Here is an 18288-nt window from a genome sequence, read left to right as displayed (position 1 = left end):
CTGAACGTTCTCCACGCTGAGCGGCATGAGGCGGCTCCCACGGAGGTAAATACTGCCGGTTCATTTTGTCACTATCGGCGCTGTCGGCGAGGTGTCGGAGGTAGGCTCGGTTCCTGGACGTGAGACGGCTTCTAAATCAATTCCAAGGGGAGGGGCTATTTATTTATTTATTCATATATGTTGATCTATCTGTCTGTTTTATGTTTTTTCTGCTTTTGACCTCGCAAAAAAGAATTGTTAGTTGAATTTAAATTATTTTCGTTGTCCATTTTAATGTCGTCATACTCATAGAAAAGGAAATTTCAATTTGATTAAATTATTTTATTTTGACATTGACATTCAGGCAGTGGACTTCCATATATTTACATGTAATGCTAATACCACCAATTTGCTTGATGTATGATGGGTGGGAGTGGTGGCAAAGATAAATATAACACTTACATTCATGGTGTTGTATCATCAGAGACGGTTGTATGATTGCATAGGAGGCCCCGTGAGGGTTAAAAGCACTGTGTATTGACAATAATCTTCAACAAACTTGACATTCCGCAGCATTCCAACCGTGTTCAGCATCCCGACAAGTATTCCGGAACATTCTTCTGTCAGCATTCAATAATAACCGTCTTCCACTTAACCGACATACTTTGGCTCAACAATGAACATTCTGATCAGCATCATCCCAGTTATCCTCAACGCTCCGATTGGGACCAACATCCCAGTGATTATGGTCGACATTTCCTTCCACATATGCTAATCAACACATTCAAGCATTCTGGGTAATTGTTTCAAATAATTCCAATATTCTCAATTGTCCTCAACATTCCAGCTTCCGTTCACTTTTCAGCTCAACATGCTGAAAGTTGAAAGAATCAGTACTCTCCAGTCCAGTCATTGTCAACATCACTTTTAAGCATCCTCCACATTTCAAGTCACGTTCCAGCGATCAATACTTTTATTTGATGGTTGGTATGTCAGACTTTCCACACGACTCTAAACCGACAACATTTAAAGCTGCCTCAAGATTACAAACGTCAGCATCCCGACTACAACGAATATTGGGGATAACTCCCCAAAAAATGTCTGCCTCAACATTCTAGTAAAGCAGCTGAACTCCAACACACTGAAACATCTCCTTGGTTGCGCCGAGTCACATGATCGTTTTAAAGGATGTCAGGTCATCTTACTGGCTTGTCTTCAAATTTATAAATATGTTTTCTTGCTTTCTTCTAATTCCTTTGTGAAAGAATGTTGCGTCCTTCCTGGTCACGTGATTGACAATCTCTCTCTCTCTCTCTCTCTGTTTCTGCTTCTGTCTGTTTCGGTGTCTCTCGACCAGTCGGTACTGGGGGGCGAGATGGGTTTGGGGAGTCCCGGCGCAGCATCGCCCACCAAGCCGGCCGGTCAGTACTACCAGCACTACGGTTCCAACCCGCGGAGGAGAACGCTGCCTATGGATGCCATGGGTGAGACGCCGCCGACACACTCGCATGACACGGACCCCATGAATGCACACGGAGAGACGCAGTGACGTCATTAAGCTGCTTTTACGCTGCTAAAACCAGACCATCATCATTTCAATACTTTTTTCAATGAAATCATTCCCTGTGATATCGCAAATCATATCGCAGTTGCAATATCGCTCAAAAATAATCGCAATTAGTTGGTTTCTTTCAAAATGTTTCAGCTCTAGTGCTGATTCAAATAAATGGTCAGTTGATAAATGGGCTGGACAAAATATTAGAAACATAATGCAATTCAATAGCGCCTTACAACTCAGCCTCCAAAATGACAACAAAATGAACTGAATTAGGTTGAGCTACGTGGACCTATAAGCACCCGCATCGTAAAAACATGTCAAGTACCCCCACGCTGGGCCAAAGTGTGCTTCTTGGAACATGCAGCTGGTGATGCGAGCTTGGTGTGTTCTTTGATTAATTTATAGTCAATATAAACAAAGTATGACATATTAACAAGTTCAACCTAAAATAAATAACAATACAAATCAAAAACAATTAACATTTTCTGAATAATACTATGAGTAATAAAAATAATAATAATAGTAACAATAATCATGCTATTAATAATAAAGTAAAATAGATATAACACAAAATAAAATAATGTATTAAATAAAATAAAATAATAAAAAATATAAAATAAATGGATTTAAATAAAATTAAGTATTAGTATTACTATTATTATACAAGTTATACTGATGATGATCTGCTTTCTTTTGTGTTTTTTCTAAAGATACTTACAGTTTTGATTCATACTAATTGTTAAAGCAATGTTCACTGGGAACAACATATATTATCTATTTATGCTTTTCTTTTTTTCTATTTGCATCATCAATGTCTAAATCTCTGGATGCTTTGCTGCGTAGTCTGAACACCAAATCCAAGACAAATGATATCCCAGGTTATGAGCTACAGGAACAGTGCCTGTGAAAATTCACAGTTTTCTCTTCCGTGTCTCAACTTTACTGTAAATTCTTTAAATTCTCATTGTTTAGACTGAAGAAATAAAGCAGCGCGTCATTACAGGCTAAACCTGCCGTCATTTTCTGAATCCAAACGGAAACTGCGACCTCGGTGAAACCTTTTAACCTGGACTAATCCCAGTTCGCAACCGCTGTGTGTCGTCTTTTTTTAGAAGGCCGAGCATTGTGAGTACGTGTCCGCGTGTGACCATCCTGTTGGTCCGTGTGTGTGTGTGTGTCTGTTTTGAAAGGGGACTTTAAGCAAAAAAAAATACGGGGAAGTCTTTCACAAAGCAGGACAATAGTGGCCGAGGTGTAGCCTTGGTAGCGCTAGCCTTGGAAGGACACACACACACACGCACACGCACGACTACGACACTGGGCCAATTTTTTTTTTAAAAAGGCACTCTTTCATTTTTCCATCAAAGTCTCACCTTCCCAGTTAATAGACCGCTCCCTCGCTCCCCTTGAGAGAAACCCTGAAAAATAATATAAACATGTCAAAAGCTGCCCTGCTTCCTTTTATCGAACCAAAAAGAAAAAAGAAAAAAATCAACCCTGTCCTTTTTTTGTATTCCGTCTTTTTTATTTGCTGCGACGTATTGTGTCGCGCTTGTTTGCAGTGTCAGCTTTCTTTGTCAAATCTATCGACAGCGGTGGGAAAAGTGGCCTCGCTCTTTTTCCTCTCCGGGTGATCGATTATATCAAAACAAATAAAAAGCCGAATCTCCTTTTCCAAAAGAGAGAAGAAAAAGCCTCTCGGCCTGTTAAACCCTCATTCATTGTTTTGTTGCTTTTTTCTTTTCTCCTTCAGAGGTTCACCCAAAGAAAGTGCGGAAGGTCCCTCCCGGCTTGCCGTCCTCAGTAAGTGATAACATGATTGTTTTCCTTATTATTTCTGCGGTGTTATCGCTGCTTCGAGTGTGTGTGTCGGAAGAAGAAGGGCTGCTGATGCTCCAGCGTGTTTGGAATGAGCTGAGCTGGTTTTGTAGCAGACGTGGAAAGAGCTGCACACGTTGCCAGGTTCTGTGGGTTTGTCAGGGTGAAGATGTCGGGGCCGAGCTGGACACAGACAGCTGTCGGCTTTTTCTCGTTGGTTCCTATTTTTGGGGGAGTCGACTGGACAAATTTCATGCTAGAATAAAAAGAAATTAAAAAGACATCAATCGTTCTTAATGTAAAGAAATGTAGTTGTGTAAATGCTTCTTTTCTTGATGTTTGACAGCACAAAGCCAATACTATTGACTAAAATAGGAAGAGAAACTCTCCATATTAACACAGAATAACATTAGATTTCCCTTTTATTAATGCATCATTTGATTGGTTTATCGGCGATTGTGTTGGATCTATCTGTGGCATTCTGGGCTGAAACTGTCAGCAGTCGATGGTGCTCGGCTGCCGGCTGGAGGTTGTTCTCTCTTCAGCGGGTTTGAAAGGACGGGAGTCCTGAGAAGCGTGGAGTTGTAGGAGGAAGAAAAGCTGCACACGTTGCCAGGTTTTTGTGATTTTGCGGAGGTGAAGCCGATGCTGCTGTCGGAGCCGGACGCAAACAGCTGCCGGCTTTTTGTTGTCGGTTCCTGTTTTTTAGGAATCAGCTGAAAGAGTGTCATGCCAGAAGGGATACTAATACCTACTAAATAACACTCTTCTCAATACAAACAAATGGAGTGATGTAACAAAAAACAACAACAAATCCAATCCTGACTTTTTCACTTTATTTTTCCCCATTTAACATTTCTAAGCAGTATACACATTTTGAAAATGGTTTATAAAACACTTGAAATGGTTGCATGCAGCTACCATTTCAAGTGTTTATTAATGGTCCATATATGACAACATTTATAACTTGTCCTATGAAGACATTTTGGTAACGCACATAACGCTATATTGCTATAATAATCACACTTATAATGTGTTTTAATCCGCTTATATCGCTGTGTAACTCCAGTTATAAGCACTTACCAGTAGTCATAACACATTATAAAGCCTTTTATAAAGTCAAGTATCATAATGCTTCATAATTGCTGGTCAGTCACAGACATTGCTTTTGCAAGCATCATAGTGTATTATACTTCTCATAGTTTTAATACATCATAATATTTTTGCAACACATTTTGATTACTAATATAATGCATTCAAATAACATTTGAAGTGGTCGTTGTTTGCTTTAAGTCAATTGAAAATTCATTTACAACATTTCCTGTGTTGTTCTTTCATAGATTAAAGCAAACGTAACGTATAATCACATTATAATGCGTTATAACACGGTTATAACATATTACAGCTCTGGGAATTATAACACACTACAATCCTTGAACAAAACAAATGTCAGTGAGTGGCCAGCAATTATGATTCTTGACCTTATAAGTCATTATGTGTGTTGTGATTAATGTTATAAAGCATTATGAGTAAGTACAAGTGCTTGTAACTATATGTTTTTTTCATATACAGCAGCCTCGGGTGCCCATAGTTATTGTTACTATGCATTAATAAACAGTGCGTACTACTGTATGACAGTGTAATACACTATTATTACGTGTGTCATATACTCCTTGGAAATGATTGAGGGACTTCAATTAAAGTGTTGCTGAAATTACTGTTTTTTGCAGAAAGAGCATGATGATCACGATTATATCCTTTTGTTGATTTTATCAATAATTAATGAATGAGTTAATTCATTTATCAGGTTTTGGGATTTTGGGACATTTTGCATGAAAGTCTTAGCGGTCGATGTGCTGCTGGTTGGAGGACTTGAGGATTGAAGTGTAATCAGCTCAAGTCGCCGAAAAGATTTGTCAACTGACAGAAAATGAGCCAATCGTTGAAGTCCTTCGCCACACCGATCACCAAACATTCTCCAACATGAGCAGTCACTGCTTTTCTCTGTTTTGCATCATTGCAGATGCAATCTTTGTTTGGTCAAAGAAAACAAGACATCTGAAGACACATGGGGCTTTGAGAACATGACATTCTTATGCCATTTGATTGAATAATTCATTAGAACAATCAGTAGTTCCAGCCCGAAACAGGTCTTCCATGAATCAAGCTATTCCCGTAAAGGGTGTTCTGTCCGTGGGCAGAATCCAACAGAAAATGTGTGATGGGTAAACATCACCACATGATCCGTGTTCGTGGTTCCTCGTGAGCGCCGTGAGTTGACCCCAGCTGGAAATGCAGCGGTAGAACGCTTATTTTTTTAGGTTTAGTTTGTCATAATTTCACACTCAGAGTTATGCACTTTTCTTTGTGTCACGGTTTGTTTTTCACTTTTTTCGGGTGGAAATGGATTCTGTTTAGTTTATAAATATAACCTTTCATTTGGTGGTTTTGCTGAAATTAGTTGATTGATCAATTACCTAATATATGTCTTGTTAATGAATTATAAATGTGGTAAAAAAGGTGTTGCTGTTATTCTCTGTTTCATTTGACTATAAAGGGAATGTATATTTGGGTTGGCGAGTGTTAATGACACCAAGCAGCAGGCAGAGGATGACGGTATGTTCTTATAATGGAACTAATTATGAAAATAACCTGTATTTGCAGCCTCTAGTGCTCAATGGATCCATTTCTAATTTTAGCTTTGAGGTGTTTTTACATGTGGAGAGTTTTTTCTCTGCTGCTGACCTCATTAATCGGCAGTTAACGATGGCTGAATGTACGGCGTGTCGGCCGCCTCTTTGGCACGGCGGGAGGCCGCCTTTCTGTGGCCTCGGCCCGCTTTGTCCCGCGCTTCCTCCTGTCCTTCCTCCCCTTCGCTGTGTCTACATCAGGCTGGGGATTGAGGAGGGAGGGAGGGGGGGGGTGGAAAGGTGTTAAAAAGAGAAAAAGCAGTGAGGAAGCATGCTTGGGGTTGGGGTTGGGGTTGTTTTTCATCTTTTGTGTGCGCGTAAAGTGGACGGATGAGACGTTTGCTGTGAGACATGATGTCCAGCAAAATGGACAGTTGCTTTACTTTTATGTGAATTTACCATTACACTATACATTCCACAGTATATGAAATTCATTTATTACACTAAACATTTGTAATATTCTGTAATAATTGCTTGTATGTAATGTCTTGAGTTACTGCATACATTATCAGTTCCGATTTGAAATTGAACCTGAGATAAAAAAAAATAAAAAAATAGTTTATGCTTGATGCTACAGTAAAATGCTGTCCCTCTACACATGATCCGTACAGCACCGATCTCACAGAAACATGGCACAGAATGTGTTAGAATTACATGCTGGCAGCACAGAAACATTGTAACTTCAGGTTTCGGCAAAAAAACGTCTCCCTTAGCCTGAACGATCTACCGTTAGCTTTAGGTAGGGAACAGAGCTACGTCGTTAGTTTTAGGAGAGGAAACATCAATGTTTGGGATTAAAGGACTTTGTTGGTAATGTTTTACGTGGCTTTTGTAATTTGAAATAACTTAATAGTAAAAAGTCCCGTGTTTGAGCCACCCATCCACCCTGACCTGGTGCCTGCTTGCACTTTGATTGAAACGCGTGGCTTCCGTGGTTCCGGCACATCATGTTAACACATTCCGAATGAGCCCCCACATGCACCTCGAATGACCACTTGTGATCAGATCTCACTCCCCCGCTCTGTAAGCAAAAAAAACGCATATATCATTTGTGTTAACTGGAGGAAGGCAGCAATGCACTTCCTGTGCCTAGTCTGCCTGAGATCAAAACAAGAAGACAAAATCTAAAAAATACTGCCTGCGTCTACTCCAGGGCGTGTTCCAGGCAAACCAAACTGCCCAAGATGTTTGACGTATCTCTGTGGGCTTTTAGGAATTTGGTCAAAACCAGTTTAAGCGATTTGAGAACTGACTGGAGATGAGGTTGTTTCCTGTTACGTCCTCGTCGTGGACACATCAAGAGTCATTGGTGTTTACTCTAAAAAAGATATGTGGTCAAATGCATCCCAGACCATTTCGGCGAGTGGTTTGAGTGATCGGATCATAATGCGTCTTGGCGGTTGTTTACACTTGTATTTAGCCCTGTTCACTTGGGGTCTGATCGCCCAATGCACCAGATCAGAATCAAGCTGTGTCCGCATATGTGTTGGCTTGACGCATCAATGCAACCTGCTTGATCCGATAGTGATCGGATATATTTTGAGGTTTATTTCATAGGAGCGGCTGTAAAACGGTGGATAAACACATTTCATTGCCTGTAAATTCTCCGCAGTAAAAGTCCCTCGTTAATTTGTTATTTAAAAGCTTTTATTTTGAACCAGCAAAATCTGGAAATGTTGGGTTTCCATTAACATTAACACAACAGGACCCAGAGAGCGGGTCTCAGCTGGGTTCCAGCCCCGGGTTTTCCTCCTCTCTTCCCTTTACAAGCCAGGCCACCGCGGCGTGATCGGATCTCAAAGCGTACAGACTTGACAGTTAATACGTCCTGGCGTGATCGGATGACAAAAGATGCTTTGAAAAGACAACTGTAACCACGACCTCACCAAAACCACCCTACTGACTTGTCCTAGTCGCCTTTAGCATCACCACAGGTCTGACACAGGATGTGGGCCCCAGGGTCCTGAACTCCGTATGTCTCGTAAACCCTTGACCGACTCCTGTGCTGTACAAGAACGCCGCACAACCGCCTAAGTGACGGTTGTCAAAGTCTTCTGTCTACAGTCACATGATCCAGCTTTTGGATCCCTGTCCTCTGCACTGCCTTCATGTCCGCGGCGCTCCGAGCCGTCGCCTCTCTCTGCTCGAACCCTCTCCGTTTCCACCTCTGTGATGCGAGTAACCCCGCCTGCTTCCTCCCGTTCACATCAAGAGAGCGGGAGCGAGGAGAGGACCTGCATGCCTGTGAAATGGAGAGGAGGTTTGACTGCAGGGAAATTAATTCAGAGGCCCTTTCTTCCCCGCTTGTTGGCACAGATATCAGTTGAGAGAGAGAGAGAGAGAGAGAGAGAGAGAGAGAGAGAGAGAGAGAGAGAGAGAGAGAGAGAGAGAGAGAGAGAGAGAGAGAGAGAGAGAGAGAGAGAGAGAGAGAGAGAGAGAGAGAGAGTGTTGTAGGCATACCTCTCTTTTTTGTATATTTGTTCCATTTTTGTGTTCGATGTCTTTGAGTGGCTGGTTCTGTCGGGTCATGAGTCAGTTTCGGCTTGTTTGGAGCTGTGGCTTTTATTCTGAAAAATAGCATCCGATTGCTGACAGGTGTTCATTTTCATAATCACTTCTGTTTGGGGTTTAGTTCCAGTGTTTTTTTAGCTCTGAACTTAATACAAACCAAAAGACTGAAACACTTAAGCAACACACTCAGACATTATGTTACCATAGCATCTGTTCTCTATCTTTTCTTCTGTATGCAGTGATTGTTAATAGTGCAGATCTGCCAAAATGTAAAGATATATGTCCTTCAAAAATGTGACGCTAACAGCCAGTGAACAGCAATATACATTAAGCATGATGGGATACATTGGGCCAAAAATACTCATCATATCCAGCCCTAATATAAATTAGAAAAAAGAAAACTTAAGGAATGACAGTGAAAAATAGCTTATTTTGTTTAAAACTTTATTTGTATTTGACATAACTCAACCCACTTGTCCCATATATATGGATCTACTCTCCTTGGACCAATACGCCTGCCTCCACCGTTTCATTGATATACACACATGCATCACATATATGGTGTGTTGACAACCTGTTGACATACATTTAAAAAATTCTAATGACATTGAACTGTAATTACCAGGTTACTTTTCTGGATTACAAGTAATACCTGGTAAGTGTGTGTGTTTGAGCGTATGTGTAGGATTTCTGGGGGAAATGATACAGTGTGAGATTACTGGTAAGAACAGCAGTTGTATTTTATAATGGTTGTATTTAAGATCAATAGAAAGGCATTTCTTGAATCTTTTTTTGTTTTCCTGCAGACTGTCTCTTATTGGGACTCGACGCTGTCGAACAAAGTTGCACATTAAAGGCGTCGTCGTAGCAAGTCTCGCTGTAGAGATTGAACCCGTAACCCAGTCAGCTGCTCAGATCAGTCCCATGAAGGGTCCGCATTATTCCGCTGTCTGTTCAGATATTCCTGCTCTTCTACTAAAATGTTTTGGGTTTTTTTTCCCGGATGGTCCGGCCTCCAAACCTGCAGCCAATAGCGACGAGGATGAGGCTGAAATGTGTCTTCATGCCGGCTCTCAGCAGCCATCTTCTTTTTTCTCAACTCTTTAGTGAAGAAAATCCCATTTGTTAATCTTTTTACGCAAGCATTTCTTTTTGTTTATTCTCCACAATTGTATTGAGTTTAAGATCCATATTTTTAGATATGTGTGTGTGAGTTAAACATCAGTGAGGCTGAATCTTATTAAATGGAAATATTTCAAATGCAGAATTGATGACAACATTAAGTTGCTTTACTGAGTGGTTAGACTCTGACATACAGCTTTGATTAGATATCTGATATTGATCTAACTGGATACGTATTACTGTTGCTGACGCTCATCCAAATTCCAATAGCTGTTAAAATACCTTCACTTTCTGCTTCTTCAAACAACTCTTTATTGTTGTATTATTATTTATTATGCTCCGCTTTAATTGTTAATTGTGAAAATATATATCATATGAAAAGTAACAGTAATAGTAATACATTTCATTAAAATAACTATGAACAGGAAGAAAGAAGAACTGTGTAAAATAACAAAATAAATCGTAAAAATAAAAGTAATTTAAAAAAGGTTTATTATATTTAGGTATTTAAATATAGTGGTCACATTAATGAAGGTTTAAAATATAATTTAACTGAAGCTGATCACTATAAACATGCAATACATTTACACTGGTTGGAATGTCAAATATCCATAACATATTTTCATAATGCAGTGTTTTGAACATGTCCTTCTTATGCTCATACCTAGAATATGCATTTTGACAAGAGGTATAATTTCAGATTTTTTCATTTTTTATTCTGGAAGAACTCTTTTAATTGGCTTGCATTTGTGTAATCATATCATATCAGTCATTTGTTGAATTGATTGTGTTTCAATGAAGTAAGATTTGTTTGAATACAGGATGTGTGTTTTGTTGGACATAGTAGCTGTATGAGGGTTACAAAGACCCCACAGGGTCAAAGCAATGCAATCTGAGCTAGAAGGATGTTTATACATTTCACTGGGTTTGTGCTCTGACATGTACAGACACACACACAAGAACTACAACAACACAACAGGATCTGATTTATTTATGACTGAAATGGGATGTAAAAAAACCAGACTGATGAAATTAACATTAATATGTTGGGGAAAGTAGTGCTGAATGAGATAAAGAAAGAGCAGAACAGACAACAGTAGGACTGTAAAAAGGGTCAAATATATAGACGAGAATGTTCTCGCTGTTATCTGAGAGGTGATGGTGAACGAGCCGGACGTCACAGATTTACAGATGATCTAACACTCTGTGATGTTTTTATACGGGATGTAACTGAAGACATGAAATAACACACACACACACACGCACTCTCTCTCTCTCTCTCTGCCCAGCCTGCACCTGCTCTGAGTACAAACACAGCTTCACGCAGGAATGCCTGCAATGTAAGAGAGTGTGTGTGTGTGTGTGTGTGGGTGGGTGTGTGTGTGTGTGTGTGTGTGTGTGTGTGTGTGTGTGTGTATGTGTGTGTGTGGGTGGTTCTCACACTAAGAGGCCAAAAACAAAAGTTATCTTTGTGACAAAATTGACCATTGGTAAACAGCACACACACACACACACACACACGTATTTGTACATCCAGACATGTGAGGACCCTCATTGACATATATCAAGCCCCCAACCCTGCCCTTGATGCTTTGTTTATATTACCAGCGAAAGAGCTACAAAATGGCTAAGCGTGACCAGCTACGTTGTTGCCGTTAAAGTGCTGCTCAAGCGCTCGTTGACGTAGTTATGTCGTTAAATCGCACTGGGTGCTATAGCTAACGGCAAGAATACGATTTTCTTCCATTTTCTAGACAGAACAGGAATTGTGGGAAGACATAAGGAAGGGGACTGGAGATAGTCACTTCCCTGTGTCATTGGAGCGCCGATAAGACTTCCTGTCAGTTTGTAGCTCCCATTGAAAATGACTTATCAATCGCCCTTAGTGCGAAACATATCAAAGGTCGCATCACTTAAACCCAGGACCACTTAAAGCTGCAGTTGGTAACGTTTATGAAAATAACTTTTTGTCATGTTAGCTCAAACTGTCACTATATTCTGACAGTAGTACATGAGACAGATCACCTGTGAAAAAAGCAGGTTCCTCTGCTTCCTCTTAGTGCTCCTAATGGCCTTTCAAAGCCCCAAAGCTCACGAAGAAAAGCAACCAATCACAGGCCAGGATTCTCTAACGTTGCTGTCAGTCACTGCTGGTCAAATTGTCAAACTAAACAGCGCTGATTAAATATGAATCGATATTCTGTCACTTGCATTGAAACATATTTTAGTGTAAGTGGTAAAGCTGTAAAATATGAAAGTTTGCTCCGGCCAGTGGGCGTTGCTTGGTGGGCGTTGCTTGGTGGGCGTTGCTTGGTGGGCGTGGCGTGGTGGGCGTTGCTTGGTGGGGGTTGCTTGGTGGGCGTTGCTTGGTGGGCGTTGCTTGGTGGGCGTTGCTTGGTGGGCGTTGCTTGGTGGGCGTGGCGTGGTGGGCGTGGCTCGGTGTGGTCGGGTCACAAACATTCTCATTTTACAGCTGAACAGTTCACTAAAATATGTTTTTGAAAACATTTGATTCACAGATAATCTGTTTCATGTCAGTTATTTTCTGTAAATAAAAGCAAATGTAACTTTAATGCACTAAAACGGTTTCCTTATTTTGTCCGCATCATGAAGGACAAACAACTGATTACATATTTTGTCTGTGGCCTGTACGACACTTAGGGTGTTTGCTATGAGAGCCAAATGAAATGAGGCTACACACACACACACACACACACACACACACACACACACACACACACACACACACTGTATCTAATAACATTATTGGCAAATAAAAGCAAAAATGTGTGTTTGTTGGTAGGTGAAGGCTCGATATTTTGTGACATTTTCATCCTTTTGAATTTGTGTTGCTGATGTTTTCAGACCTCTTATATCGGAAAAACAAAAAGCACTGAGCTTGATTTGACTTTGACTCTTCCTCTGCTGATTCCAAAGAGATTTCAAGTGTCACTTCAGCTAGCATGTTCTTTAGCACTGGGCTTGATGTGTATGATGTTTAAAATGTAAGATCTCTAACATAAAGAACATGTACTCTGGTTTCTTTCTGCTTTCCTGCCTTTCCATCGCACTTTTCTTCAGAACGATTTTAAATGCTGTTTGCGTGTTTAAAAGCTGTTGTCTTCCTTGTTGTTGCGTTGCTGCCCTCCCATATGCTCCTGCTTGTGAACGCACTTCATTTAAGGCAAAAAAAAGAAGTATTGTCTGTTTTCTTTCATCTCTGTTTCACATCCACTGCAGAAGACGGGTCTTTTTCTTTTAATTAATTCATTTTTTCTCCCCCCCCCCCCCCGCTTCCCGGCTCCCTGCGCTGCAAGTTTGCTATTGTTGTTTGTCAAATTTAGTTTGCTGAGTTGATGATTTACTTTCGAGAAACAATTAAACGTCACTTGAGAGGAGAGCGTGGGATGTCTTTGTAATCAAAAGGAAATTAGGCATCAGTTGCTAACATTAGCAGGTTGCAGAGTGTCGTCTCGCTGTTGTTTTTCTTTGTTGGTGTTGGGAGGATAACAGTGTTTTTTTTCTCCTTTAGATATGATTGTTTTAGTTAATTTGTTGTTCAGGCTGATTCTGCAGCTCGTCCTCAGAGCTTTGCTAATGCTGAATGAATAAACAGCAATCTATACATCAAGATTATTCCCCAAAAATGGCTTTAATGGAACCGTGAAAATGAAGCTATTACAGGAAGTAGAAATAAAATGATATATTTGTCAGCATGAGCCTGTTTAATCCTCATTTATAGTCCATTTCATGTTTTTACTTGATTGTTTTTCCAATTACACACACACACACACACACACACACTCTCTCTCTCGCTCTCTCTCTCTCTCTCTCTCTAACGGTGACACTGGGTCCAGCCATTAAACTGGCTTGTGAATGTACTAATATTTCCAGGACACTTGAGACAGTTGAAGAAAACATTTTAGTTTCATATCTTGATATTTTCATCTTAAATTAAGTGGAACCTGCTTATTATCATAAATTGTACATTTTTGCTCAATTGGGTTAAATGTAGGTGATAAAGAAAGGCTTGTGGAGCTTTTTAAATGTTGTTATGTTGACTGGATCATCTTGTGTTTAGAGTTTGAAAAGCAGATTAGAAATTGATCTGATTGAGTATGAACCTAATATATGATTTCGTGTTGAAATAAAGAAAATTTAATAAATCCCGTTTATTCACATCAGATTCCAAATTCTGATATTAACACTGTGTCCATTATTACCAATTATTTATTTCCCAAAATTGAAATGTTTAATAGTCTAAACTAACATTTGAAATGAGAGAAGTACAACTTTTGTTGTGAATGATTTTACATATCAAAGCTGTTCTCTTATATCTACATTGTGTTTTTTTGTGTTGGAAGAAATATTACTCATCACTATATTTTTGGGTTTCTGGTTTATAAAACTCCACAATCTAAATGTGCATCAGGTCATTTATGTCCCAGAATCTGTGAAAGGTGGATACAAGTGTAAAAGTCTCTCATTTAATCAAATAAGTTCTCAAACTCCCCACTTTGCTCTAAAATCTATCCACTACTATATTCATCATTTATTATCTTTAACAAATTGAGAAGGTCCTGCTCAAGTGCTTCACAAAAGATTCTGACACAAAACACAAAAAGTAAAGCACGTATCATCTCTAAACACAGAAGAAGCATTGTTTCAAAGTGTCAACTAGCAACCGTGTTATTCCAAAGACTAGAGGCAGGCTCAGCTGCAGTTTTACCTGAAGCTCATCATCTAGTATTTTAGTTTTAATCTCGAAGATCCGGACTGTGAGGTTTCATCTTCAGCTCCCTACCAGCCCCAGCCTTTGAAAAGCAGACCTTGATCTCCTCCGCTATCAGTCATTTCAACAAGGAATCCTCAACCGGACCCCAAACAAGTACTTTCAAACCCTGAACCATTAAATCCTGTCAGCGATCCGACCGGGGCGATCTGCTCCCATCCCTGGCTATTTCCTGCTCTCCCTCTCTGTCTCTCTCTCTCTCTCTCTCTCTCTCTCTCTCTCTCTCTCTCTCTCTCTCTCTCTCTCTCTCTCTCTCTCTCTCTCTCTCCCTCTCTCCCCCTCTCTCCTCGGCTCAGATGTGGTTTTGTTTAAAGTCGACACCGTTAATTAAATTACGCCAGGTTTTGCAGAAGGCACAGTAGGAGAGCCGGCGGTCCCTGGTGGGCCGCGGGTGGAGGAGGGATGGGGGGTGTGGAGGTGGTGTGGGGGTGTCGGGGTGTGGGGGGGGAAGCGGTTTTGGTGAGCCATACTGGCCCCTTCAGGCGGACCCCGGTACCACAGAGGAGCCACAGACCAGAGCAGTCAGCTACTGTTCACTGTCAACTGCTCCCTGCACACTGAGGACTCTGAACCCAAAGACTTCCTGTGATGTCATGTTTGTGGACGGCCTTGCTTTCATGTGCTTTTTGTTTTGAGTTATTCATCGAAAGATCGACATTTGAAGTGAAACGTGAACACAAGTGAAAATAGTGTTTTATCGGTATTTAAAAGACAGGTGTGAACACACAATTAACAGCATCAGCATCATGAGAAAGTGTCTTTCTATTCTCTGTGTTATCACATCTGCATTTCATTTGAACAGTTAACACAGTCATCATGAAAGGTTGCACATTCCCAGCACGATGAGAACTCACTTATTCACTCCATCTAATGTGAAAAAATAAGAAGAAATTTCCCCCAAAAAAGTAAAGAAGTCTTTGTTTAAAATAAATACAAAATTGCTGATTTGTTGATAAAAAATGGAATAAAAAAGCAGAGCCTTTGACCTCAGTTGAGAGTGCATAAAAATGGAATTCAAACAGCCCATGCAGTAAAATCACTCCGTCCACACATTTTGAAAAACATAACAACACACAACGTCCTCATCTCCTGTGTGAAGTGCTGAAAATGGAGTGTGTGTGTGTGTGTGTGTGTGTGTGTGTGTGTGTGTGTGTGTGTGTGTGTGTGTTAGCATGCTGCTCAAATTAGCAATCTTGTACCGGGCCTTGGCAGAAGATGAAATGAGAAGGAGTCTACAGGGAGGGAGGGGTGAGACAGAGACATGCATAGACACAAAACAAAAAGAACATGTCCTCGGCCCCGTCTGCTTTCGTTGGGCTGCAAAGCCGCTGACACTGGTAGTTACATCCAACTAAAGTATTAAGATTTTCTGCAAATGAGCACGCAGGTACCACTTTTGTTTTTGTCAGAGAATTTGACTCATTGATTGCTGTCAGGATGTAAAGAGAATCTCAACAGATGTAACAAAAAAGGTTTCTAAAATGCATTACCTACCCTAGCTTTAAACTGCAGTACACCACAGCAACAGCATTAATGCTTCACGCTACAGGCGACAGGTGTCAAATACCTAAGTGTCGTTCAGACAATATAACACAGAGAGCAACTTCAGCCAGGGATGACCTCATGGTTTAACTAATGAAATAACTAATTGTGGTCTAAAGCAGACATAGAGTTGTGTGATAGCTATTTGGCTGATGTTGGACAAGCCCCCCCCCCAAGAGGGCTCCGAAGCCAATTTCTTTTGTGTGTTTTTCTTTTAGGTAAATCATCTTTCAGTTCTCTTTATTCATCCATGGTGTTGGAATGTGGTAGCTTTGCCCTGCTAACACTGTGTTAGCTTTGTGTCTTGTTGTGTCGTGCTAATGGTATGCTTCTTCTTTTGTTTTGGCCTTATAACTGATATTGTACTGCGGTTAGCTTAGCATTTAAAAATGTTGTGCTAGCTTTGTCCCAGATGTTGGATTGCTGATAGGATATCTTAGTCTTGCTAATATTAAGTTTGTATCCTGTTTGCCGATATTGGATAGCATCTTATGATGTATTCATATCGTCTTGTCTGTAATAATGAGCAGCCTAGTAGATGAAAAATATTCACATTACCCTCATAGTTGTAAGTCCAAGTCACAAACATAGTACTTGTGTCGACCTACTCTATCCCCGCAGGTCTTCAGTACAGTATGTTAGTTTTGCCCTGTTCACTGATGTTTGATAGCCTATCTTTGCCCCAAAAATGTTATGCTAGCTAGCTCTCAGTTAGCTCATTGGGGTGTACCAATGGTTTACAGCTTACCCTGTTAGCTGTCAGAGCTAATCCCCCCCCCCAAGGAACTGGTCAATTAGACCACCATCTGACCTTGTAAGAGCGGGTCGTCCTTTAACCACAAGGTTGCCGGTTCGATCCCCTGGTCCTCCTGTCCTCCTGTCCGCATATCGAAGCGTCCTTGACCGAGACGCTGAACCCCCAGGTGCTCCTCGGCTGCAGCTCACTGCTCTTCATGCTTAGGATGGGTTGGATACAGAGGTCACATTTTGTTTGTATGTGACGATAAAAGAAAATGAAAAGTTTAAAAGTTTAACTTTGGAGAAGGATTTTCTTCCCCGACTGCCTCGGACGCTTCAAAGGCTTTTTTGTCAATGAAATGACCTCAGCCTGAAGATGTTCGCTGCCTTTCTGTCCTTGTGAGGACATTTGGCTTCCACAAAGACCTCTCTCTCTCTCTCTTTCACACACAAACACACACACACACATACATGCACTCCCAAACACACACGGATGCCTGCTGCAGATGTGGACGTTCACCGGTGCATTCCTGAGCCCAAACATTTGGCTGCAGTGACAGGCAGCAGAGAGCGGCACTCTGATTTGCTCCAAGGCTGTAATGAAAATCACATGTTATCACACACATACACCCACACACACACAAACACACACACACACACACACACACACACACACACACACACACACACACACACTCTCAAATCAGTTGTGGTGACAAAACTGCTTTAAGTTGTTGATGATGTGTTAAATATCGCCCTGCTCGGCTGCACAAAATGTCAAACTCAATTATGCTTTCTTCTTTTTTTTCCACCTTTAGCTTCACAGGGAGTCGAATCATTTTTTATAATTATCTTTTTTTGCTCATGAGCTGTTCAAAGATCACTAATTGTAGGCAGGAGTAAGTGAAGATGAGGTTCCTCCAAGATAAAATGAATCTGTGATGCGTTCCTGGTCGCTCACCCAACAGGTCAAAGACAGCAGTCAGAGTCATCATTATCATAGAGACCACGTTTCCTTTGTTTATCCGCTGGCTTTGAGTTTTTTTTGTCCTTTTTTATGCAGTTGAATATTAATTGTCAGATGTCGGAGCTTCCTTTAATGCAACACCAAGTAGTGTTTGGAGAGTGGTGCCCGCTGACAGCTAATATGCTGTGTGATTTTAACATGACAAGCTGTCAAAACCGTTGTCTCGTGGAAAAATGTATTTGTGATCACAGAAAGAAGCAAAACAAATGTGAGAGATATTTATCAGCACTCAAGATGCAGCTGCTGAATCATGACTTTTTTATCAATCATAAAGTATAAGTCTGCAGAAGAAGGTTTAAAGAGGATGCAGGCAGGCTCCCTTGGCCTCGGTCAGTCCACTGTCCTGAGGAGGTTTATGACCGTAAAAACACGTTGATATTGTGATCTGACATTGTGTGTTTGGTGTATACAGCTGTTAATGCATGCTCTACATATGGAATAAAACATTCACCTCTCTATATATATCATTAAACACAGCGCTAAACCAGAGATGACACATTTTAGAACGTGC

The 18288-nt window shown here is 40.7% G+C and overlaps 1 protein-coding gene across 1 annotated transcript in view; it reads left to right on the top strand.

The window, feature by feature from the left end:
* tcf4 (transcription factor 4) overlaps nucleotides 1-18288 on the top strand; it is a 111215-nt gene that overhangs the window by 19872 nt on the left and 73055 nt on the right. Inside the window, exons 2-3 of the mRNA XM_079289556.1 lie at nucleotides 1337-1463; nucleotides 3291-3340. Of these exons, the coding sequence (XP_079145682.1) occupies nucleotides 1355-1463; nucleotides 3291-3340 (159 nt within the window). The 5' untranslated portion in view covers nucleotides 1337-1354. The remainder of the gene's footprint in view (nucleotides 1-1336; nucleotides 1464-3290; nucleotides 3341-18288) is intronic.

The sequence above is a fragment of the Melanostigma gelatinosum genome (genome assembly GCF_949748355.1).
Source record: "Melanostigma gelatinosum genome assembly, chromosome: 18".
NCBI lineage: Eukaryota > Metazoa > Chordata > Actinopteri > Perciformes > Zoarcidae > Melanostigma > Melanostigma gelatinosum.
Note: the sequence above shows the minus strand (reverse complement) of the source record. Positions and strands in the feature narration are given on the sequence as shown.